General features: G+C 35.9%; 1 protein-coding gene across 1 annotated transcript in view; it reads right to left on the bottom strand.

Moving 5' to 3' along the window:
• Positions 1–25,852, bottom strand: part of LOC139716897 (uncharacterized) — a 92,505-nt gene that overhangs the window by 12,196 nt on the left and 54,457 nt on the right. The window contains exons 2-6 of the mRNA XM_071628419.1: positions 21,092–21,224; positions 15,856–16,055; positions 14,994–15,107; positions 12,593–12,679; positions 8,406–8,491 (exon numbers count right to left, since the gene is read on the bottom strand). Of these exons, the coding sequence (XP_071484520.1) occupies positions 8,406–8,491; positions 12,593–12,679; positions 14,994–15,107; positions 15,856–16,055; positions 21,092–21,224 (620 nt within the window). The remainder of the gene's footprint in view (positions 1–8,405; positions 8,492–12,592; positions 12,680–14,993; positions 15,108–15,855; positions 16,056–21,091; positions 21,225–25,852) is intronic.

Here is a 25,852-nt window from a genome sequence, read left to right as displayed (position 1 = left end):
TTACAACTGCAGAACAAATACAAGAACAGACCATCAGAGTGGGTTCAAAAGAAAATTGGCTCTGAAATTTAGGCACTGTGTAACATGCACAGAAATAAGGCACACACAATAGTTGAATTTTTCTTTTTTTGCAAAAAAATGGGAACAATGTTGCATAAAATTGATTACTCTTATTACTTATCTACAGAGTTTTGCTTTCTTGTTGCTTCAAGAAACTAAAATCATGAAAGTTACATCTATTCACACATACATTCTTTTAAATTTTAGTCAAAGTCTGTCAGATTGTCTTTCCACATGGAATGCAAGAAGTATGTATGTAAGACTGTTCCTCAATGTTCAGACTTTTGATTTAAATCAAAAAGAATCATGCATCACAAAAATAGAATATGATCTCAAAAAGTTTTGACATTCAAAAGACAGAAAAAAAATCAACTGAATCTCAGTAATTATATCTTTCACCGAAATGGGTATTTTCTTTAAGAAAAAGAAGGACCCTTTTCAATAATGTTTGCTTGTATAAAGCCTTTTTTTTCATGATGAAAATTGACCCTTTTCAATAATGTTTGCTTGTATAAAGCCTTTTTTTTTCATGATGAAAATCAGCAACATGTGGATATTTCTATACATTTGTATACATATTTGCAGATGAAGTCATCTTGAATGGGCAAAAAAAAAGTCCTTTTCAAAAATGTTTGCTTGTATAATACCTTTTTTTTTCATGATTAAATTCAGCCAATGTGGATATTTCTATATATTTGTATACATATTTGCATATGAAGTAATCTTGAATGGGCAAAAAAAAAAAGAAAGAAAGATAAAGAAAACAGAGATAAATATGTTCCCATGAAATCTTTCAGCAATGTTGAACTTTCAGCATATATAGCCACATCCAAAGAGTTGAAAGGAATTTAGGAAAGTATGTCAGTCTAGAACTGAACTGATGTGAGTGATTCTGGTGATGATAATAAAGAAGTCCCACCTGATTGCATAATATAACATCAGGATATTATTTTGCATTCTGAGTTCCATTTTCACAGTTTCTACAACGTACAAAGGAACAGCTACCCATCAGATAAATGCAGTGCTGGGATTTGAGCTCAAAGGTCTGACATGAATAAAATTGTAGTTTAAATTTGTAATATTTTGATGTCTGTTCTCATATGCAAGAAGAAGCTCTAGGCATGCAAGACAATGTGCCCAAAGAAAACATTGTTGATGTGCATATTTCGTTATAAGACAAATTAATAAAACAGTTAAACAGTGTGCCAAAACTCAAGATTTTTGTTCATCATGCTGCAAGAAAAAGGAATAGACCAGTTTACTAGTGTATTCAAATTGATGCATTATAATATTTCCTGTTCAGCTCTAACAGTAAACAAGCTATTTCAACCACATGAAAATATAATTGCAGAATCATTTTCACTTTTGATAATTGGAATGCACATTGAATGCATAAGTTGTGGCTATGTCCAGAGAACTTTGGGCGAGCCATTAGAAGGCTTTTGGATTGTCAGGAAAATGCTTATTGTAAAGGCATGAAGACACTTTGATTACATTCCATTCGTAAACCATTCTGTTTCAACAGCCATCCAGTGCATTATTCCAGAAGTGTATCTTATTGAGCCAAATGAAGTAGCACATGCTGTGCTCAACTCTGTGATAATGAATAGATTATGACGATAGGCATGTGATCTCTCACTTTACAATGAATAAATAAATAAATAAATAAATAAATAAATAAATAAATAAATAGATAAATAAATAAACAAATAAATAGATAAGTAAATAAAAATAAACATAAGAAAAGGAGTGACTTAAAAGAATGGATAAATTACCTAGATGACATTACTTTCTATTCTTGAACAGAATAAAGTATAGATTATTATACATCTAAAATGAGTGAAAGTGCTTGGCATACATGTGTTTTTCTGCAAAGCTTGGTGTGTGCGCTTTGTATCTCAATCAATGGCTAATCCAAGATTGAAGGGAATATAGTAATCGTGATCAAAATATCACTTGGAATATCAATTTACTGTGGAAAATCCTTCAAAGAGGGTGCTGCTTTTTGAGGTGGATGAAATAGGCCAATGGACTAGCATATGAAAATGTGTGGGTATATTTCTGCTGGAATATGTTTGTCCAATTGATTTGTTCTATTTTTTCCCCCCTGGAGTCCAGTCTAGTAGTCCAAATTGCAGCATTATTGCTTGAATAGCTTGTTGCTATGTCAGGACAAACTTTAGGAAATTTATCTGATTGTCAGAAACAACCTCTATTTTAAAGGTTTGCACTTACGTAATTTTCATACACTAGTACACTGGTCTATCACATATTTTGGTGATTACAAAGAAATCTTGGAAACATATTTTTCCCCCCTAAGTGTTGTGTTACGTACGAAAAATGATGCTGCTTTTCTTTTTTAATCCAATAACCACATAGAACTTTCTGATGATGATCAAACGGTGTAGCAGGCAAGTTTTTTTTTCTTATTCAGCATGCATAAAAATCTTCTGGTATTCTAAAATAAACACACACACACACACACACACACACACACACACACACACACACACACACACACACACACACACACACACACACAAATAAACCCCCAACAACAAAAACATATCAAAGGTACTTTCAACAACCTACCCCACTACTACAGCTAGAAGCCCTGATTCCCGAAAACATGGGTATGTTACAGCTGCAATGAATTACAATACAATTTTGCTGAGTTTATCTGTTATTGTTTTGTTTTTCACCTTTTCCCCCTCTGTGATATTGTTACATTGATCAGTGAAGATGAGGTTTGCATTTGTACACTCAAATCATCGTGCGCAAGGCAGATTTTCGTTACAGCGCTTCCCTGTGAACGGCATATTGTCGTAAGGGTGTGGGAGTGCGCTTGGCAGATTGTCATGGTGATTGGGGTATGGAAGTGCTCATAGGGTTAACAACATTCTACTATGCGCATCGAAGTGTATTAAAGTGCCATGCGCACGACGAAATAGTGGTGAAAGAGAACTACAACAAAAAACTTTGTACTGGCATTTTTTTTTATACTTACGAATTGTCTCTACCCTTGCTATGAGACACAAAGGAAAAAAAGAAGTATACATTGAATGCAACGTTACTGTGGCATGTGGGCAAGTGTGTCACTTCAATGAGGGACATTAACGCATACCATGATATATTATCAATCATATTGATGACACATCTGCATACTAAATACAAAATTAAAAGCATTCATATCAAGGAGAGGACTAAAATCCATCCATCCCAATGGCTGCTGCCTTACAAGCCTCCATTTTTCCTTTTATGAACTGGTTAAACAATTCAATATTCATATTCAATTGTGTACTGAACAAAAAAGGCAACATTGAAGAAACAACTAAAATTTAATGAAAAATACATATTTTTTTTTCTTTTATTCACAAGGATTTCTTCTCTTTACAGGGATGAGGATGATGTGGGGGAGAGGTGTATTTCTGATGGTTACTAATAAGGGCCTCTATTTCTTAGAAATTTGCTTCCACTGATGAACCTACACAACGCTAGGATTCTTGGTGCCCTGGATCAAATTACAAGGCTTCCTGTGTGAATATGACACAGTGTGCCAGCGAAAAAAAAAAAGTTTAAAGGATGAGCGCAAACAAAAGAGAAATGCGGCCTGTCATTCATCAAGTCCCACCGCGGAAGTCGCGGCCATGTTCGGCACGGCTATTAATACACCCTGCGACAGACGATGGAGGGGCTGCACAATATGTTGTTTGGTGTTTTACCATGCAGCAAACCTCTTGACTCTGTGTACACAATGTTACCTAATGCAGACAAATGCATTTATGATATTTGTTGTTATTGTTTTTGTTGTTGCAAGTATAATACCGTAACAATAGAAATTTTGATGGAGTGGAAGTTTCACATTTCACACAACACAAAATTGCACAAAACTAAAAAGCACACATTTTTTTTTGTTATTTCATATGATACAAATAATATTTTGATTCTGCAGAATAAAACAAAAACCTGCAAAATTCATCTCACTTGACAGAGCATTCAAATATCCACTCTTATAGCAATCATAATTTGGTTTGTGCATGGTAGGTTTGAAAGCAAAATAGATTTCCCTATGGTCAATCAAGAAACTATCATGGTATTTCAATCTACTATTGGCATCAGGGGAAAATACTGGGAGAAATGTCACACTTAAAAAAAAAAAACCACAACACTTTTATCTAAACAAACAAACAAACAAACAAACAAACACACAAACAAAGCAAACAAAGAAAAATGAAAACATACATACATTTTGGTTTAGCTTTCCAAACTGGGTCAATCCATCAGGTTGGGTCAACAGATTGCATAATGTTCATGTATTGACGGTATCAACTTTAAAATTCAACTTTGAAATTCATTCATAATGAAGATCATTTCACATGTGGTTAAGTTTTGCTCTGTCAATATGACACTGCACCCTGCTATAATGATGCATGTTTAAATCAGAAAACTTTCATGGATTTGCTGTACCCTAAATTAACTCTCTAGCCTCCATTACATGGACAACCCATGTATGTAACATTGGTAAAACATTCTAAGTTCTGAAATTGAATACCCATGATGCTTCAGCAGTAAAACTTGGTGGGATACCATTTCCTTTCTGAAGTCATTAATGGCAGATATTTGGCTTGTTTAAATGAGGCCTGCATTTTGATTTCTAGTATGTCACAAAAGATGAACAAACCCTGTGGACTGACCTAGCTATACAGTGTGAAATTGATAAAACTCTTAATGGCATTTTTCATATCCTTGGCAAAACCACCAGCACTTAGGTAATAAGAAGTAGTAAGAGCAATTTTATGGAAATCCCACTCTATCTTTTTTGTAGCCTGGCTGGAAATCATCTCTAATGAACAAGAAAATCACAAATTTCCTTTCTTTCCACCCAGCACAGGTGATTAGCAGACAATTATTCATCTGTGCTGATTAATACTGGCAAGCCTGGCACGGATAGCGAATAGCCTACCCACACTAATCACCCACGTGTCTGCGAGCACAACGCCGTGAGGATATTTCTTATAAACAGAATACATCACACTGCCAGCCAAAGGCAGTGATCTTCACTGCATAACCGCATTCCTTAGCAAACAAATTTGTAGAAGCGTAAGAAAACAAAACTTCAAACATTTATCATGTTTTGAGAATGTACATCAATGATTCCTTGTTCAATAACAGAAGTGCAAATGTGCCAATTTAAATAGTCCAAACTTGCAAGCATATTTCATTGGCGTTGGGCTTGAGCTTAGAATTGAGTATGACCTTCAGAGTTAAGACAACCCTAATGAAGTTTGTTTGAGAATATATGACAGAAGATATAGCATGATCTCTATTCACTGACAAACATACCTCCAGGCATCTGTGTCAATTTACAATCAAGCCTCCATTTCCATATTTTTTTCAGTTTACCTCGCATTTTTTACTTTCCATGGGAACTTATTCTATATAAGCTTATTGCTCCACACATAGTGGTCTACAATAGTGTGTGCTTATCTTGTGTCATGGCATACATGAAAATTCTAAATACATGTGCACTGAACTGAATTTGGGAAAATTTACTACAGGCACATTACATGTTTCCTTTTGGCAAAAGATAAAATATAAATGTGATTCTTACAATATTTTTTAATCTTTTAATTCATCTTTGTTTTTTTGTTAATGTTTTCTTTATGTTTTCTTTTCTTCCAGGAGAAAGAGAAGGGGAGGTAAAAGAGGAACAATATATTATACAACTTAGTGGTGTTGCTCCCAACATACCATGGCTTTTCTCCACATCTTATCATTTTTGCCATGCTCTAGAGAGCTGAATTCAGCCATTGATGTCTTTTCTAAATGCTACTCCAAACTCGCTGGCAATAACTCAAAAATTTAGATTTCAAAAAAAGCATGTGACACTTTGTGCACACACAATCACAGATCCAATGATAAATGAGCAGAGAGTGCAGTTTCATGTTTGTTTTACAGTTGTAGTCCATGGACTAAATTTAAACCATGGATATGATTGAAATGATTTTATTTGATTTACGAAATTTTGGCCGTAAATGACAAAAAACCTGGAACACATCCATGCTTCATTATCTGTCATGAGAGTTCAATGATATTAGCCCTTGTCAAATAACAATTTGGTTATAACGCTTTTCTCCCCCCTCCCCATAGCCTCACGTACACTCCTAATAACACATTGTGACTCAATATCTGTCTTCGAAAACATCCTGTTTGCTGCGGTTGGTTCTGGGGGCCCGCAGTCCTACCCCTACACGTCAGAGAAATTCTCGTCAAAATATGAATTTGTGTTATCTTTGCTTGTGGGCTCATCCATCCTGTCATGTGGAGCAAACTTTCTTCAGTTGGGGAGAAAGCAATGTACAGACCAAAAAACAAAACTGTCCCTTCTTTGCACATCCCACATTATCCATGATTACAGAAAGGCTTATAAATAAATAGACAACTGTGGGGGATCAGGGGAATCCTTTGATCTCTACAGTGAAAGCACTACATTCCCTGCACAGAATTCTTACAGTATAAAGGGTTCTTATCAAACACCAGGGGCCTGTAGCGTGAAACTTTTTACCTACGAAAAACCGAGGTTGACTTTTAACATAGTTTTTCCTGTGTTAAAGTCAATGGCACCATCATACTAACCTGAGTTTTCACTTCTTACCAGAGTTTTTCTCATGTTCTATGTTCTATGCAACAGGCCCCTGGTTTTTGACAATTCTCAAGCACTGATGGCATACTAGAGCAACTATCATGGTAGATGTTTTACAAGTCCTTTTCAAGTGAAGATTTACTAGAATATTTTAATAAGATGTAAAACTTATGGGGAACTTATGAAGTACCCGAAAACATTTTTATCCCACGCATAACATCTTTCTCATTAAAATACGGTGACACTAATGGCATTCAATCTCAAAGAAGAGTAGAATCCCTCTTCATCAGAAGATATCAAGTTTATCAAAGGGGAAATTAAATTTCAGTCCTCACTGAAATTCAATCTCATGGAGGTAATCACTCTCATTTCCAAAACATTATCAATGTCACTCAAAATGCAATAAGCTCACAATGATGGCTTTCAAAGACCATTAATCACAGTTAGATTTGGACAAATCATAGCATTTCTGACAAAAATTACTTTTGACACAATGAATCTTAGTAACAACAAAAATATTTTACGATTGAGAGAAAATGTTTGGATTTTAATTCAAACTATTCAGGGCAACTGCAATTGTTTCACCAAGCACTATTTACTTTCAGACAATATGTTACACAAGTCAAGCACCAGTCCTGCTTTCCTCGGTTATTCAACATGATGATGCATCTTTGTCAATGATATCCGTTTTTTTCTCTTCTTTATGTGTCTCTTTTTTTCTACTTTTTTATTTTATTATGTGCAATTTGTATAATGTAACTCATTGCTGTTTCTGTCAACATCGTAATGATTTTACATAATTTCATTGCCATAATTTTTATGGAAATAAATTCAGATTCATTGTCATCTGAGCAAATGTTAAATGCACGCTGACAACATACAATACACATTCCATGGGCCTGAGATGAGTTGACAAAATGTTTTAATACTCTGAATAGGCATAAAAAAACAACACTGGCACAAAATATGCTATGAAAGGTTCAATTAGACTCTGGACAGTATCATTCTCATATATCCAACAGACGTATCTAAAGGAGATACCTATTCATAAGTTTGTTTCATCTCTGAGAAGCCTCTATCATTAGTGTTGCCAACATCAAGGTTCACTTTATAATCAGCTTTAAGTCCTCTTCTGAAAATATGAGGGAAATCATGGTCTGAAATATATATATCGGTTCACCATTTTCCTAATCTGCTGGTTTTCTGAGTTGTAATAGTCATGTATCAGGTCGCAGTCATCAAAAGGAAGCAATCACTGATAACAATGAATACTCTCATCTTCCTGAATATGGAGAGCGCATTTAGCTTAAAAATAATAAGAAAATGAAGAAAGAATGTCAGCAAGGAAAAAGCTTACCAACAAGACTATCACCTCCAAAGAAAGGACTAGGCAAGCAAAAATTTTTACATGGAGTAATTTTCAGTGCTTGGCCGGGTAAGATGAATTTTGCGTGTTTTTAATTTTGCAGAATTACGACACAAAATAGTATTACATATGACAAGCAAAAATTCATGTGCTTTCATCATCACACTACTTTCATGGTGTGTGAAAAGCGCGAAAATATTCACCCTGCAAAAATTTCCACTTTCAGAGCAAATGCTCTAAACTACTATAGCAACATTAATTACAGTTTTCAATTCATGCACGATACTTTGGAGGTCTAATGTTCAGCAAAGTGCGAAGGGTGAAATATTTACTCACTCAACCAAGTCACTGATGTACTGGCTGCCTCTCTTCTTGGTTAGACTCCCTTTACAGGTGTCTACTCGCTCCTGGCAATCGTCAAGCTGGAAATAAACCAACAAGCAAACAAACAAATTAACAAACATTGCTTATATAGACCGACAATGTGCCTTCTCAATTAATGACCACAGCCCAACCTCCTATGGCATCCACTCCTCTACAAAGACCATCCATTCATTAAGACCCTTAGATAAGAGTTACCTTATGGTTATTTAAGATCACTACAGGTTTATGTTTTTCTTCCAGGACATATCAACATATGACTGAACCTTTTTGCAAAGACCAACTGTCCATGATGATTGCTTTCAATTGTGTTTATCCTCCATTGTGGCCTCGAAAACCAGGTTTTATTTTGTAATATTTCACTTTAGGATTTTGCCATCTACAAGCGCTGTCCAGTACAAAACATGCAAGTGGCACGAAGACAGACTAAACAGTGTTTTATCAACGCAGGCAAAATAGAGTTAACAAGAATAGAGAGCTAACAAGATTCTCAATAATTACTTAAACAGTATGCCTGTAAACATTATTTAGAAACTGGCAATATATACAATCCGGTTAAAGTAATTCAAGGTCAATATTGAATCAACCTTCTTTGATTAGATTAATACTGATTGGAATCTCATAAAACATTACACTCTGCTTGTTTGAATAAATACATGTAGAATTTCAATGAACATGAAAGGTCAATGGAAGTCTGAGCAATTTAAACTGTATCATGTACAACTTGAGATATGCCTGCCAATATTCTTAACATTCAAAGTCCTTGTAAGACTGCCAAATTTTTAATTCATTGATTTGATTTTTCATCAAAACATAATACAATAAAATAATTCATTTCATTTAAATTTCAGTATATATTTCAAATTAAATCATGATTTCATGTTGTGTATGTTTGTCATACGGTTACTTGACTGTGCTACCTTGGTTGTAATGATTTAGTTCTCAATTCTTTGTAAGTTCTAGTTTTGAATATTTTGATTGTAAATCACTTGATATTTTGTTTTTCTTTTGGTATCACCTCTAATGAACTTCTTTGCCATACGACTGGAATCTTTTTACATAGTAGAGAAACATATCCATACAATAGTGTATGTACAGAATACTTGCAAATGCTGTTGAGTATAATGTAAAAATGCAGACACACACACACACACACACGCATACAAATGGTCAAATAGCAATCTGCACAACCATTTATCTGGAACTCAAAAAGCATAATGAATCTCTATAAATGTTAAAATCTTTTCTTCCCCCTTTATCCTCCTTTTCCAGACTACGTCTGTCTTAATTCCTCAGTGTCCACTTCCTTCGCATTAAATCCAAACCACAGCTGCCCTTCACATTCTACTGGCATGACAAATCATTTTTTATGGCTCGCCATTCTCATGAACTCCCCATGATGATATAGCTCATACGTTTGCTGATTGCATTCAGACTCTTTATAGGATGCTCCAATTTAACGAGTCATACATCCCTGGATGTTGGGTGTCCCCTTGCCTTCCAAAATGTCTGATAACAGTCTCAAAACTGACAAAAAATATCATATTTCTGAGTATCTTGTTTTGGAGGTTTTGCGGTGGCGCAGTGGCAGACTGCATTCAGTCAAAATATTTAGTATCCTTGAGCGTGTCGACGGAGTTTGATGGGAAATTTCAACGAGGATGAAGTTAGCAAGTGATGTATAACCGTATTTACGTGTGCTGCTAGGCAACCGGCCAGCAATTAAGTCCCGTTGATGAAAGACATGTCTACTAGGTTCATCTCTCATTACAGATCACATTGATATTCTCTGCTTTTTTCATATCTTTTTTTTTTTTAGCAAACCATACACTTGATATGCTTGAATGTAGCAGGTAGGTTTCACTATTCATACACCTATGAAAACAGACTTCATTATTCAGATGTCTCTTTTGGTACTGTTGATGTTAGTAATACAATCTGTAATGATGTACAGAATAGAATTGTTGCACATGTGAACATTAAAATACAAAATCCATTGAAAGAGCTTGGTAACTGAAGAGCCCCTAGAGCAGTATGATATGATACAAACACTGTGTAAAATATATTTATACTATTGACATAACAATGGCAGAAATAGTAACAGCAATTATTATCTATTCATTTTTTTCTAGCTATCATCATCATCATCATCATCATCATCATCATCTTCACATTTGCAACATTTGTGAAACATGAGTTGCAACCAAGGATATCTATTTCTGTACTCTTCTATGATTGTCAGATCTATATGCACAAGTAGATGAACAAATTACGTAATGCCGTGTGTGTCAGCAAATAAAGCAAAGTCACATACTGAAACAAATAGAAATGGGGGAAAAAAAAATGAGAACATCTTCTAGATTTTGAGACTGCAACATCCTGCCTTAACCACAAACTTGATTGGTCATTTCCTTGAACAGATAACATAATACATTCTTGGTGTTCATATTTGAGTACTGCAAAACCAAAGGTCAACATTTTAAGGTCTTCTCATTGCTATTACGCATCATGCCAGTTGGAAATATGGTAAATATTTCAACTTTTACTGTATAATATATTAGAGGTGGAAGTCTTAAAACCCCAAAATAGCTGTGGTAAAGACAACATACATGAGAAACTGGCTATAAATAGTTTTAAACTGTTGGCGATAAGGTGAACATAATTACTTTTTATTACCGGATGCAATCTGCACTGACCTATGAAATGTGTTTATGTAGAAATAACAGAAAAATGACTCACATTGAATATAAAGTGCAAACTTAAAATGTTTCATGTACTGCAGATTGTTTGCATGAATAGAATTTAAACTGGAAAGGCAGTAGCATCAGTGTAGAAAATATGAAGACGCGATCAACACTCTCTTGTTCATGGCATGTTCAATTCATAAATACTCTGCAGATGATGTAGAGCATTTGCTTGAGTTTTTTTTCTTTTTTTTCAGAAGGTTTTCAACACTTGAAGCAATTTTTGCAGTGGTTCTGGTACAGACTGCTCTATTGCCTTCTGGCCTGTACAGAGTAATAGTGAATTTAATGCCAGCATTCACATAGATATCAGTAACCGCATTTCTGATAAGTCAGAATAAGTCCTCATTGGATTTCCTGTCCCACAAGTGATTGTATGACTGGACGCTGAGGACTATATACACCAGCAGCTGGCCGAAAGTTTGGCAAGCGAAGCATGAGCTAGACTTACTTCAAGGCTGACTTGTATTATTACATTCAATTTCATCACCCATCACAATGTCTGATGGCAAATTCTTGACCAATCACCTGGAAAAACTATTATTAAACTACATTAAGATTTTAATAGCAAAAATATCTTGACTGACTGCATTAGACATACTGTTGATGAAATGTTATGTGTTTTCATTGCCTCAACTCCAACAATCCTCTAAACAGTTTTGTAAGTTTTGGGAGACACAATTTCATTCATTTTTGCACTATATTAGCAAAAGTCTCAATGCTACCCAATGGAAATGGATGCAGTTTGTATCTGTCAGTCTCGGCGGCAAATTCCAGAGAAGCACACTATACATTCCATTGTGAACAGATAGTGCTGTGACCCACTGCTGTGTATAGCACTTCAGGAAATCCTGTTTCAGACATACCGGTACACACAAACACACACATGCACACATACACACATACACACACTTCCTTTACTTTATGGCTGTTCAACACAGTCATATAATTCTGCAGATAATCATGCCAGTACACTCTGATAACTAATCATCTGTTTGTACATGTATGTTTGTTATTTATTCACTTTGTGTTGCTTTGTCATTGTATATGTGAGAAATGTAGTAAATGTGGTGTGCAAATTGATATACCCCAACCATTATGTATTCTATAAATGATGGGTGAAGTAAGTCATCTCTCCCCTCCCCCTCTTTATACTCTTCCAATAATACAAGAATGGAAGAACTTGTTATCTATCACAATTAGATATGTGATCTTCTAGTCATTTCCACAGACTACAGATGGGCATAATATATCAATGGTCCTCTTGCACTAATCAACAAGCCTCATGGCTCATTTTTAATGAAACCATTCCATTCAGACTAAAACTTATTGTAAAAAAAAAAAAAAAAAAAAATGCGGGAGAAAATATGATCATCGTCCAGTACTAGTTGTACTTACCTCTACGTATGCATTTCGGAGGTCATTCTGAAGATGCTCGTGTAAAAGCTTCAGGAACTGAATGTTGCAGTTGGCAATGGCCCTTTCCTGTAGGAGAGGTCAGACAAGACAAGAATATCAGAACATTTATTACAATTAATCACCATGTAAATGACATCACAGAAAAACAAAAACAAAAACACAATCACAGAATATGCCACGTATATGAAACAATGGCACACAGTAGGTTGCACAAACAGTAACTGATGTCATTTAAATGCTGTTGTTTTTTCTCACCTTTAATGCAGGTTATTCCTTTTGCCCAAGACCAAGAAAGAATGGAAAGTACTGACCAAGAAAGAATGGAAAATACTTTCCAAAAAGGTCTTGGGGATTCATCAGATATTACACGGATTTAATCTTGATGGAATTCAAAGTTTGACAATCTGAAGTACTTGATTGCTGATGCTCAGTATAAGGTGTCCACAGGTAAAAATATGATGAAATACAGCCTTTACGGTGATCATAGGTAGTAAAATACCCTGAGCAGGATCCAACAAGCTCTGTATATCAACCTCAAACTCAATGTCAGATTTCTTCCTCTTCACTTTCCTGTGTACCTACAACAACCTGTTGCACAGCTTCCAAAATTCTCTTCCAAACTGGCTGCAGGCTGCAAGGGTTGAATTCTTAATGAGGTACACATACGTACACCTCGGGTACACGGGAACGCTCCAGCATGTCCCAAATGTTCGGGGGTGAAGGTTGATAAACTATCGATAAGCTCGACAGGAAGCGAGGACTAGAGTATCACAAATTTGAAGGAAACATGACACACACAATCTCACACCCAAATGAAAACATATACACTAAAAAAAATTACAACAACTAACTCCCGGTACCTCTACAGAGCATGCAACAAAGCATGATAAAAGCAAAACAAAACAAGAAAAAACAAAACAAAAGACTGATATACACCAGGTGGGGTTGACGAAGTCTTCAGCAAAAAAAAAAAAAAAAAAACATTGTCAAAACAGAAATTGTGAGTCACAGCATTAAGAATAAGCACTAAAGAAAACAAACTAAACACAAAGAAACATAGAAACACAGAGTACAGCACCCACAATGGTCGCAGCAATGCCTACACAAAGTTCCGACGATTCTTCTCTATGATATGACATATGAGCAGTGGAGGGGTAATCATGATATTAAGAGATTTGGACATTAAGATCTGAGAACTGCTATTGCATATCCCTGGATTTGTTTTACAGCCACCATAAGACTAATGGATCACTTTTCTTGTCCCATTTGTCACTACTGCATTACATCATACTAAAATTTATAATACAACTGTCAGGGTTTTCCTACCAACTGTGAACAAGTACTAACTGAAAAGGTTGACCCTGTAAGTGACTGCTTTGAAAAGAAAGAAACAAAGAATCAAACAAGCAAGACTTCATTATATTATTTCACGATACACCAATGAAAGCACAAGTACATTCTGGATGCTTGTTCAGTTGTTGTTGTTGTTGTTTCCCCTTTTTTTTATGGGGGCTATTATTAACAACCAGTATTCAAGAAGACTTAACATTTTGGCATTTGGCTGAATCATTGGCAAAAGCAGTCTAATGTCTGGTTTCCTCTCTTGTGACATTTGGGCTGTAATACAATATGGGAGGCGAAAGCTCAGTAGGTCCCTTGTTCCCCTCTCACCCCTACATGAATCTCTTACGCAGTTGATGTGTTCCTTGTTTTTATGAGACAGACTCATAAAGGGAGGAACATGTCATATATTGTCTGGCTCTAACATGAAAATTACATTGTAGTATTATATGCCGGTATACTTTTGGTACATTTTGAATGCTGTACATTTTGAATGCTGCTTAGAAGAATGGGGTAAGACCAGGGTAAGATCCATCTTGTACATTAACCACAAAGTTTACAACCAGTACTTCTGCAAAACAAGTACAATCCAGGATATTAAACTCAAGATAAAAAGACTACAATGAAGTTAAACTTAAAGCTGAAGTGTGAATATATGAATATATGAAACCACAAGTGCATCAAGTCATGAACTTTCAAATGCTACATTTGAAGTAATTCTACATAATGTTCTCCTTGTCATCTCACAACCTGAAGTGTACGTTATTCTAATTTCTCACTGCTTTAAGAGTGTAAGCAAATTGAAAATTTGATTTGCACTATTCTGATGAGATTATCATTTTTCAGATATTCAAAAACGTTGCCAAAGAAGAATCTTTAATTTCTTTTTCAATTTGCCCTTGGATCAGAGAGTAGATCATTCAACCCATTTAAGACTGGTCCCAAGTAGGGCAGTAGACTCAGGCAGGTGTCTAGATGGCAAGTGTGTGGTGTGTGTTACAGCTAAATCAGCTTGTCCTCAATGGAGTAAAATACTTACGTCGGTGAGCTGGTTGCAAATATCTTGTCTCCAGTCCTTCATAGTCTTTTTGATGTCATGTCTTTCATTGGTCATCTTGTCTATAGCCTCATCGAGTTGGGCCAGGACCTGGACCTAATTGAGCAGTTCCAAATTGTGGGGGAAAAACAAACAACCATTACTCACTTGACTTTACAATACTTTATATGCATTTCAATTGTTTTCAACTTAGTCTGTTTTCTGTCATTCAAGCAATGTGAATCTATATTACGTGCAAATCAAAGACAAAGGATGCTTCATTCTGTAACTATGTATAGCTGTATATACTATTTTTGATAGCCATTGATTTGGAACAAGCCTTGAACCCTAGTGAAACATGTTGTGAATGGATTTATATTTTATTGAACAGAAAAAATTACAAATGCTTTGCACTTATCATAAAAAGATTGGTGATTCAGACTTTTTGAAATGGTACACCTTGCCATTTCACACCTTCAGCAATTTGTCATGAAAGAAAATAAACAATATAACCTACGAATTATCAATATGAACAACAACAACACCATTATCATCATTACTACTACTACTACTACTGCTTAGTATTATTGAAATTACTAATATTACTACTACTGCTGCTTCAACTACTAGTACTACTGATAGCAATACTACTACCAATAACAATATTGATAAAACTTATACTTTACACAGTTCTTACTTTTTTGTGTATCAATTTTTCCAGAATTTTCACTGATCTACAATTCTGTCCTTCCAATTTCTGATCGTTCTGTTTTCATACAAAGCATAATTATATTGGGATGGAATTCCCCCTGAATTCTGTAAATTGGCAACACTCTCAGCAGTCAACTCCGCCGCCTCCCCCTACCTGCGTATCGAGGGCGGAGCTAACGTGCTTGCGGTCGCTGGCATGGAGTCGGATGATGGGCAGGACGTAGACGTGAAGAAGGAGGAGGACATCTTGGTGTTCGTTGTCGTTGCTGCCGTTCAGGATGGAGCGGGCAATCTCCAACCCCCGCTCCAGGTCCCGACCGGCCGTCATGTTGTCCTTGTACTGATCTATGTATACTGTGTGCAACAAAGACCAAAAAACAGATTCTTCTTTATTGAAATACGACAAACCATACAAAAAGTATCTGTACGACCCGATGAACACACCAACCTTATGCATATTTGGAAAACAAAGTAAAAAAAAAAAAGGTGCTCAACTTAATTTTTTTTTTTGCAATTGATTGACAAATTGCCCTGCATCGACGTAAATAAGCATGCTTATTTACGTTGATGCAGGGCAATTTGTCAATCAGTTGCAATGAAAGCATCTCAATGGAGGAATTTCATGAATTTGAATTTATATCTTTTATGGACTAAAAATGATTCTGTTGTATATATTTCAAGGGAATAAAACAAATGAGTTTTATCTTTGCTTCTACATCACATACAAAAGAGTTGTATTCACAAAATAACAAAATTAATAAAGTAGCTACGTTACTTTTTTTTTGTTTCTACTGATTTGAAATTCTCTGAATGATGCCACCAAGGGCAATGAAACATAAGAGTTGATTCCAATGAGTGCTGTTTCACTTTATCACAACAATGACAACAGTAAAAACTGAAGGTGATAAAACATCTGATCATGTCAAACAGGATCTGCCTTTCCACTGGGTAAACACCCACTCAAGGTCTACGCAAAACTTGTACAAAGTAAAACCAGACAGTACAGTGCAAGGTTTGTTCACAACAAAGAAAGCAATGATAAAATCATGGAACTCTAAAGTTGCAATGCTTGCAGATACAGTGATGTTTGTCAAAATCATCTAGTATGCAAATAAACATTATGTGATGATGACTTTAAACAATATGTCAATGACATGAGCCATCCCTACATAGCCTCCATCTGGCCTTTCTACAAATCTACTACTATATCTTTCATGAATTCAAAATGAAGAAGATAGGCCTATATCTTTTGCTTTTGATCAATGGTTACTGAAGTTACTTAGAAGGATTAAAGTATTTTACTAAATGAGATTCATACAACTGTATACATATTATATTGCTACACCAATATCACTGCCTGACACAATACCTGTATGTGGTTGTCACCATAATCACAATAAACATACAACACTTACTTAATCTGGCACTTTCTGACTTTTTGTCAAAGTTTGATGACACTTTTTTGATGTACCAGCCAACTTGGGTATGGACTGAACTTTCTATTTATGCCTGTGGCTGCTTCAATAGAAATACACACAAACATCTCTTCAAGGGGAAGTCCCCTCTGAAAATTAGTTTGCATTAAAAAAAGCAGAAAAATGAGAGGAACAGTGCAGTGAAAGTCATAGCAATTCACGCAAACTAATTCTCAGGGCAGATATATCCCTTTAAGATCCTCACTGACTCACGCTTACAAAAGCACTGCCTCCACTGTCATGATAGATGATCATCTACCTCGACTTTAAGGCAAGTAATTAACTAATTCAAAGTTTGGCAGTTTGTCAACAGCTTTGTGTACAAAACCTCCATGAGGAGCATCTATCACTCTCAGGAAATGGGATGCACATCATTAAACTCTTCTTTAAGAACTAAGTCAGTCTTACACACAGGTTTTAATGTTTTGTTTTGGGATATCCCATGGGAAAGATTATAAAAAGAATGAACTTTGCTTTTATAATAATCACATGGGTATGTGTCAGCAGCCTCTACAGTATGTGGTTCTACAACTAATTGATGCATGTAGGTGTTTTTTTTTTCCTGATAAACCATGGCAAATCTAAGAAATCTAGAGTCATCTGCGATGACATCCATAAATAAAAGTTATTGACTTTCAAACTGGCAATTCTACTGAAGTTTGCAAACTGTGCGTGATGTTCATTATTTCAGAAGGTTTGTTCATTTGAAAATTAAATGAGGTTCATTATCCCAAAACACACAAATTCCTTATACCTACTAGATGTTTGTTAATCTGAAAATTAAGAATATGGGTTGTTTAATCCACACATTTGTGGTATTATTCTGAAGGTTCATTACGCACTGTATTTCATTTTCATATTAACAAACCTTTGGAACAATGAAACTTTTTTTTCTTTTTCATTTTCGGATTAACACACCTTTGAAATGATGAACCTTATTTTATTTTCAGACTAATGAACCTTATTTTATTATCGGATTAAGAAATATTCGGAATAACAAAACTTCTGAATACTGAACTGTAACCATTTCTTTGAATAAATCAAGTGTTCTCTTTTATACACCAAACTGTCCTGCGTAGGCAGACTTTGAGCACATGCCCTAAGAAGGGAAGGACAAAAGCACCATGGTGCCACTCCTTCAAACAATCGAATTTATCATCAACCACAAGAAGTGGTGTTAAGAAGAAAAACATGAAGCCAATGATGGTTTTAAGTGCCACAGGTTCCAAACTGAGAAAATGGTATGATTCATCTGAGGGCTATACAGACATCTGGGTTTGCCTATGCTAATGTGATGAATTGCCTTTCAGAACAATGTGATAATCAGTCTACTTTACACTGTATCCTGGCCATTCTAAAATTAGAAGTTTTCAGAAAAACGGCTCTGGTGATTGACTGCCCAAACTTTCCATCCTTGGGAAGGCACTTCAAATGCGTTCAACTGGATGTGAACCAGCTTTGGTATGTTTGCTTATCAGCAGTAACAGTACTATCACGACAGTCTTTATCATAATTTCATTGTCATTTATTATGGAAACTCAAACATATCTAATCATGATAATTCTATATTTTCACAGTTATGATTAATTAGAAAGCAGCCTCTCCATGATAAAGATTTTGATTTTATGAATTTTATCATTTTCACCTTATGTACAATAAATTGTGAGTTTGTGATTGCAAGATTTTGAAATTATATATCATTTTGGTATGTTTATATCGATGTATCAAGTTTCAATATTTAGATGAAAATTTTGTGAGCAATTCAGCCATTGCTACCTGCCACAATTGTAGTTAGTCAAAAATGTTGATAAAGTCATCATACTCAATTCAACGTATAAGCTACACTGTACCTGTGATCACTTTAACCTATTGAAGACTGTAGTACTGAGTATACCTCGACAGGTGTCTATGGGAAATGTGTTTTATAGCAAAATCAACTCATTCTAAAAGGGTTTATCAAACCCTTTACTTTTGCAGTATAATGCAGTCCTTTTGTTATAAATCTGTTGAAAAATTGTTTTATTTTTGGGTTGTCTTTTTTACACTAATCCCCTGTGCAGATAATTGCATTGTCCAGACAGGACTTCGATGTAAAACAGCTTTAAGCTGATTGTTTTTATCCTGTATAAATATGTTCAAATGAATGAATAAATAAATAAATAAATAATAAATACATAAATGAATAAATAGATAAACAAACAAATAAATGAATAAATAATGCATTATAGAGATGGCCTTGAAACTGCAGGGAATCAGATCCTACGCAAACAAAGAAGGAAAGTCATATCTAGAGTCTACTTCACATAGCAGACCATCTCAAACATAAGGGGGCAAAGTAACAGTGGCTGACATTACCAATATCAAGACACCTGCCAGTAATTAGCTCTAATTACACCGGAATATAGCCATCCTCCCCTTTTAGTTTCCCAATATAGTGACCGATGCTGGACATGCCTTGGCAACGTGACAGCTTCAAATGAACCAACCTGGAATCTCAAACTGACCATTCCTCCCTCTTTTCTGTTTAACCCATTGAAGACGAGTCCTGAGATTAGAATACTCGGGCAGGTGTCTATGGGAAATCAAACATGCTTTAACAAAATCAGTCCGTCTTCAATGGATTAATTGATATCACTTCCAGTCTCAGCACTTTGCTTTGCTAGCTGGCATTGAAACATCTTGGTATTGCTCACTAAATGACAGCTGCCATGATGGAGCTTACCACCTAGAATGACAGCTATATCAGTTCTGACATTACTCTTCCCAGTAAAATGCTATATTTGGTACCAAAAACTATCGATGCCAGTGGTAATGATGATAATCACAGAGATAGAAATGATAAAGATGGCCATTGTGGTCGCAATGTGATTGTGAAGTTTTTTTTTGCAAAAGTGGTTATGCTATGGATAAATGCACCAAAGTTGATGGTGGTCAGGGTGATGATAATAGATCATGTACTAAGGACTGGTCATTTTGACAAGGAATTGATCGATATTCAAGACTAATTAAGCAGTAAGTTTGAAAACAAAGAGTGAAATTTTATGAATGTTATTACAATTGGATAACAATTACACAGGATATGAAATTGTGAGGTTGCACCTAACTAGTTTTTTCAAAAAAAAGTTCTCAAACAGTTGTTATTATGCACGTGAGAAGGCTAATGATGTTAACACCTCATCATTTTCCATATTTGTCAAGTATGAAATCAGTGAAAAATGATTTTTTTTTTGTTGCAACAAAAATGTAAAACATGATATTTATCATTCCTGACTGAATTTTAAAATAATAATTCAGCTATATTACAATTTGAGAGTGGGGCATAATTGTGCTTGAACAAAATAACTGGAAAGTTCAAGAGTTTGCAAACAAACTACATGTATAGCAAACTGTGGGCTGATGACATCAATTTACTCATTTGCATATTCATTTTGACTGTTCAAGTAGCCTTGTGTGACAATAAGCACACACACACAAACACAAAAACTTCATAATTCCTCATAACTTCCTCAATTCTTATCTGATTTTGATCAAATTTTCACTGTTTTGCCTATATCTCACTCTTTATTACACTACCATTGGGGGCACTGTGGCATAGTGGATAAGACTCCCGACTCCCGATCGGAGGACCCGAGTTCGAATCCCGCCCAGTGCTTACGTCCTTGGATAAGATGGTTTTACCCACTGTGTCCCTCTCGACCCAAGTGTATAAATGGGTACCTGGCAACGCTAGGGTAATAGTGATAGCAGGGCCCTCTGGTAGAGCAGTGGAAACACTGAAGAGGCTACCCTGGGTAAATAAGACCTTATTATTATTATTATTATTATTAATATACCATTTAACTGGTCTGTCTTTCCCTTTTTGACAATAAAGAAATCAAAGAAATGACGCTGAGCTCTACCAGGTACGTCACTCACCCTCATGGGTGTGTTGGCAGGAGCAGAAAGGCCTGGAACTCTGTCTCCGCTCGGTGCACTCGTCAATAGAGCACGAGGTCCACTGGATACATTTTGTCTCCACGTCCAGGCACACCGTATCCACAATAAGCACCTGAGATGGAAGAGGGCAAAGAGGATATTGGTATCCATGTAAGTGCTGAGATGTTATCACAAGCTTCACATATCCGTAGCACACGCTTTCACACTTGTTTTCTACTGGAACCTATGCTTTAAGAAGTTAAATGTAAAAACTAAATGAAATACTCTGGCAGCTTTCAACCAGGACAGCTATCAGTGATTGTCTGAAGGACTGGCAATCAAACATTTATCTACTACAAATGATTTTCACCAACTATCCAAATCTATATATTTTTCTCAAGAGAGATACACTGTAGAATCTTAAGATGAGATCCTGCAGAACAAAAAAAAAACCAACAACCAATAACAATGGAAAATACATGACAAATCCATACGAAAAAGGTACAAAGTCAAAAGCATCAATCATCACATATGTAACTAATATGTACATGAAATTGCACAGGCATTATTGTTTTATACATACTGTAGATGCACTTGAAACCTACAAATTCTATAACATCACTTCTTTTTTTTGTCAGATATGAATGTTCACTCCTCTGTGTTTTTTATCCAACCCTGCTTGTCACATTCAACTTGGGCTTGATGTAAAGTTGTTTTGCTATGATTCATGTAAACATTTGTGTTTGTATATTCTATGTTAAAATGTTTTTAATATCAGGATTGAAACATTTCATTTAGTACAAAATTAATAAGTTCAAATGTAAAACATACAAGAAAAATACCAGTTGTATTGCATTTACAAAAATGACCTCTAACAATAGTTTCTACTAACATTAACCATTACTAATTAGAAAGTAATGATTCAAAATACAAAACAAATGACACATGCTTTGCAGTTTGATATTCAGAGAGTTAGCAAATTGCTGTTTTTGTATTTCTATATTCAAATACAGTTGAATTAAAAAAAAAAACACCCCAAAAACTAAGAGCACAGATTAAGCAATGATATCCTAGATATTGGATTCATTAAGATAATAAATTGCACTAAGTATTTGCATCAACCTGCATGCTTACAAGCCTGCAAATTAGACTAGTCATGACTACATACCAACTATTTATGTTTCTCCTTTGCTCACTATACCTAATTTCAACACTTCAAAGAAATCATGCATGCATACAAATTATTTCAACTGCTGTAGTGAGAAAATGTGAATCTGCTAGACAACTGGGAATCTCATAGACAAAGAGGCTATGAATGACCACATGACCAATTGTGATGACCACATGACCAATATCCGACACACACTGCCATCCACTGAGCTCTGGACAATATCTTTTGTCATTACAGCCCCGACCCTCACAACTGATCCCCCCCCCCCCATTCTCTTTCTCTTCTCATTCCTCCTCAAACTCTTTTGTCTCCAAATTTGAAAGTGAGTCATACTGACTTTCATCAAGTTGTCAGGGGGTTAGCCTAGGATGTAATGAGGTTAACCTCAACTAAATGGCAGCGCTAAATTTGAACTGTATTGCCAAGCTTCCCTTTGGATACCTCTTCCCCCATCCCTCCCTTTCCCTCTCCCACAGGGACTCTCAACCTCCCCCCCCCCCTGAAAAAAATTCACAAAGTTGTTTCTAATGACCAAAAAAAAGAGAAAAAACCTGTATAAGCTGTTATTTTCAGGGGTGCTGTTCGTTATTCCGAAGGTTCGCTATTCCGAAGGTTCGTTATTCCGAAGGTTCGTTAATCCGAAACACACAAATTCCCTATACCTAGAGGTTCGTTAATCCGAAAATGAAAAAGGGTTCGTTAATCCGAACATTTGTGGCGTTATTCCGAAGGTTCGTTATTCCGAAGATATGTTAATCCGAAAATGAAATTCGGAATAACGAACCTTCGGAATAACGAATCTTCGGACTGAAGAGCCTCCAGAATAACGAACCTTCGGAATAACGAGCTGCAACCATTTTCACGAGGGTTTAATTTTCATGAATTTCGCGAATCACAAAAGTGCCCCTGTGAAGGCCTCTGTGTCAATTCGCGAAAATAACAGTGTATACAGTACACTGGAGTCACACTGTGACAATGACTGTTGTAAAACATTTGAATGGTATTTTTCATGCTATGGATTTCATGCTTTATTGTTTTGTGTGACTTGCTTTCAGTCCTGTACTCACTTCTTCCTGTCCGATAAGTATTATTGTGAGAAAGGAAATCTTTCAGGCATTTCACGTCGGAAGAATCAGTCTGAATAGGACAGCCCACAAATTCTTTTGCTTGCTACGAGTAGAACTATTTCATGCTCTGAATATTATGCAGAATTGAAAACACATAAAATTCATCTCAACCCACCCGAGCACAAATAATCCCTGCACAAAAAAAAAAAAAAATGCTCTGTTTTTACAGTACCCAGCTTCCCACCCTCAGATCTCCTCTCTGTGTGTTTCCTGTGTCATTCCCCTTTCTTTGTCTGTTTATCATTTGACTCTATCTCTGACACTCATGGCCTCATAGAGGGTGTGTCCTCTACAAGCACACATCCTTGCTCTTGAACACTTTGAAGCACATAGAATCCCCACTACACAACCATTTCATATCAGGCATACAAAAAAAAAAAAAAACCAACAGCAAGAATATCCATGAGACATCTATGTACATTTCTGACAACTCCTTGAGACTGGCCATTCTCACAACTGATGCAGACTTTGTGGGTGAGGCAAGAAAACAATGCCGTTAATCACCCTATGAGAAAATGTTTCACTTAATGACAGAAACCAAAACTTAATATGTCACTTCAACTCTCGATCTAAAAGCCGCGATATACGCCCTACCCCAATGTATGGCCTCATTGTATGGAAGATTACTACTTAAGCTTTTGAACTTTTGCTCTGTAACCAAATGCCTCTGGGGTTGCTGATCAGTAACCAGGGATTTGAGAGCCAAGATGGTTCCACAAAAGGTCACCTTCAACTTTGAGATTGTCTTTTTTACTTATTGTGTATAGATGGCATCTTTTTTTTTGCAGGAAAGTTGTTGGAATAGCTGCATGTGACTCTCTTGCTGACCAAAATAATAAAGATAATCAAACTTCATCTAAACTCACGGATAACAGGCGGGAGCAAATGACGGGTATAATGTTCTTTGCAAAGGTTTTTTTTTGGCCAGGGGAGGGTTTATTATTTGACCTTGGTTGTGACATTTAGACTCTGAGTTAATGCGTGCCCTAGCATTGTCTACTATAAAGCACAGTGGAACAACTGCTGTGCATTGGCAATGCTTTTGAACACATGTACGATATGGCGCTTTGACAATGACTGCCCCCGAGTCGTAAATTTGGCCCGTGAACTTGGTGCCTTGTGATGATAATTAAGCCAATTAATTCTCAGCCCCGACTTTGCTCGCACGATCAAATTTCCTGTGTGAACAGCAAGGGGTTAATGCGATCAGAGCCAGCTCACATGACGGCCGGGTAGGAACATCACGTGCCTTGAGAAGAAAAAAGAATTATCAGCTTACCTTTCTATTACAGTGGCACTTTTCACATACAAAAAATAAGCTGAGATTTAGCAGACTTTCTCACTAAACATTTCTTTTTCAAGTATTATCTTTTCTATGTAGCTATCTTTTGCATAGAAGCATATCTTTTTTTTTTTTCATTACAGCATGAAACTGTCAATCTTTTACCTATTTCCTACCTGGCTAGTGAGATGTTTTAAGGTTGATATTACTCCAAGTGCTTTCTGGAAGAGCTAGGCTAAATAATCTTTCCATGTACTATAAAGTGAATATTAGCACAAATTGCTAATAGAGTTGCCATCTAAAGAAGACAGCGCATGTAACTGACTAAAACCTTAAAACTTTGAGTGGATTGTCTTTGAGTAATTTCCAAAAACTTTCACATGCTTGTGTTTCACAAATCTTTCTACATTCAGTAAAATCAGGTACATGTTTGGATAAACTCTCCCTTTAAGAAATATGACAACTTTATGGACAGTACTGGTTAAACAAAATATTTGAGAAAAAGCACATTGACCCATTTCCATAACTAAAGCTATATATTGCCTTTAATACTGCAAAACAGATCACATTAGGAGTGTCATCTTCTCTTTCATGCCTTATCATTGAAACCACAACATGCTGCACCTCCATAGAATTATCAAAACCACCAACCTACACATACTTTACAATCAGGTGACTCCCCCCTGACATCAAAGGTAACATTAAGTTCACAAAGACTAGATGTATGGAGAGCTGAAACCACACAACACAAAGACTTAAGACGAAAGAAGAAAAAAAAAGCTCATGATAAACAGCAAGGCAGGATAGCAACCTCAAGAAAAACAAAAAGAAATAAAAATCTCTTTTGGCACTCCATATATGAACCATACTTGACAGCACTGCCACTGTGAATGAAGTCATTTACAGGGAATGACACTGTATAACGTCGTTTCGGTTTCTGAGTATCAAATTGTTGTCACACATCTTCTCACGCTCATATTCTTCCCAAAGCACTAAGAATGAGATGGGGACACTCTGTCCCTTTGTTTGAAACCATCTAATGTCCTGCATCATTGCTCTACTCACTGACATCAATGTAAGCTTCACAAAAAATACTCCATAACCAAATATGGTTACTTTCCATCATGTACGCACTACATAATGAGCATACTAGGCTGCTGAAACAAGATGGTATAAAAATA

Source organism: Diadema antillarum, unplaced genomic scaffold (assembly GCF_040938485.1).
Source record: "Diadema antillarum isolate AM-2024a unplaced genomic scaffold, OU_Dant_1.0 scf00000071, whole genome shotgun sequence".
Taxonomy (NCBI): Eukaryota; Metazoa; Echinodermata; class Echinoidea; order Diadematoida; family Diadematidae; genus Diadema; species Diadema antillarum.
The sequence above is the reverse complement of the archived record's forward strand: the minus strand, read 5'-3'. Positions and strand labels throughout refer to the sequence as shown.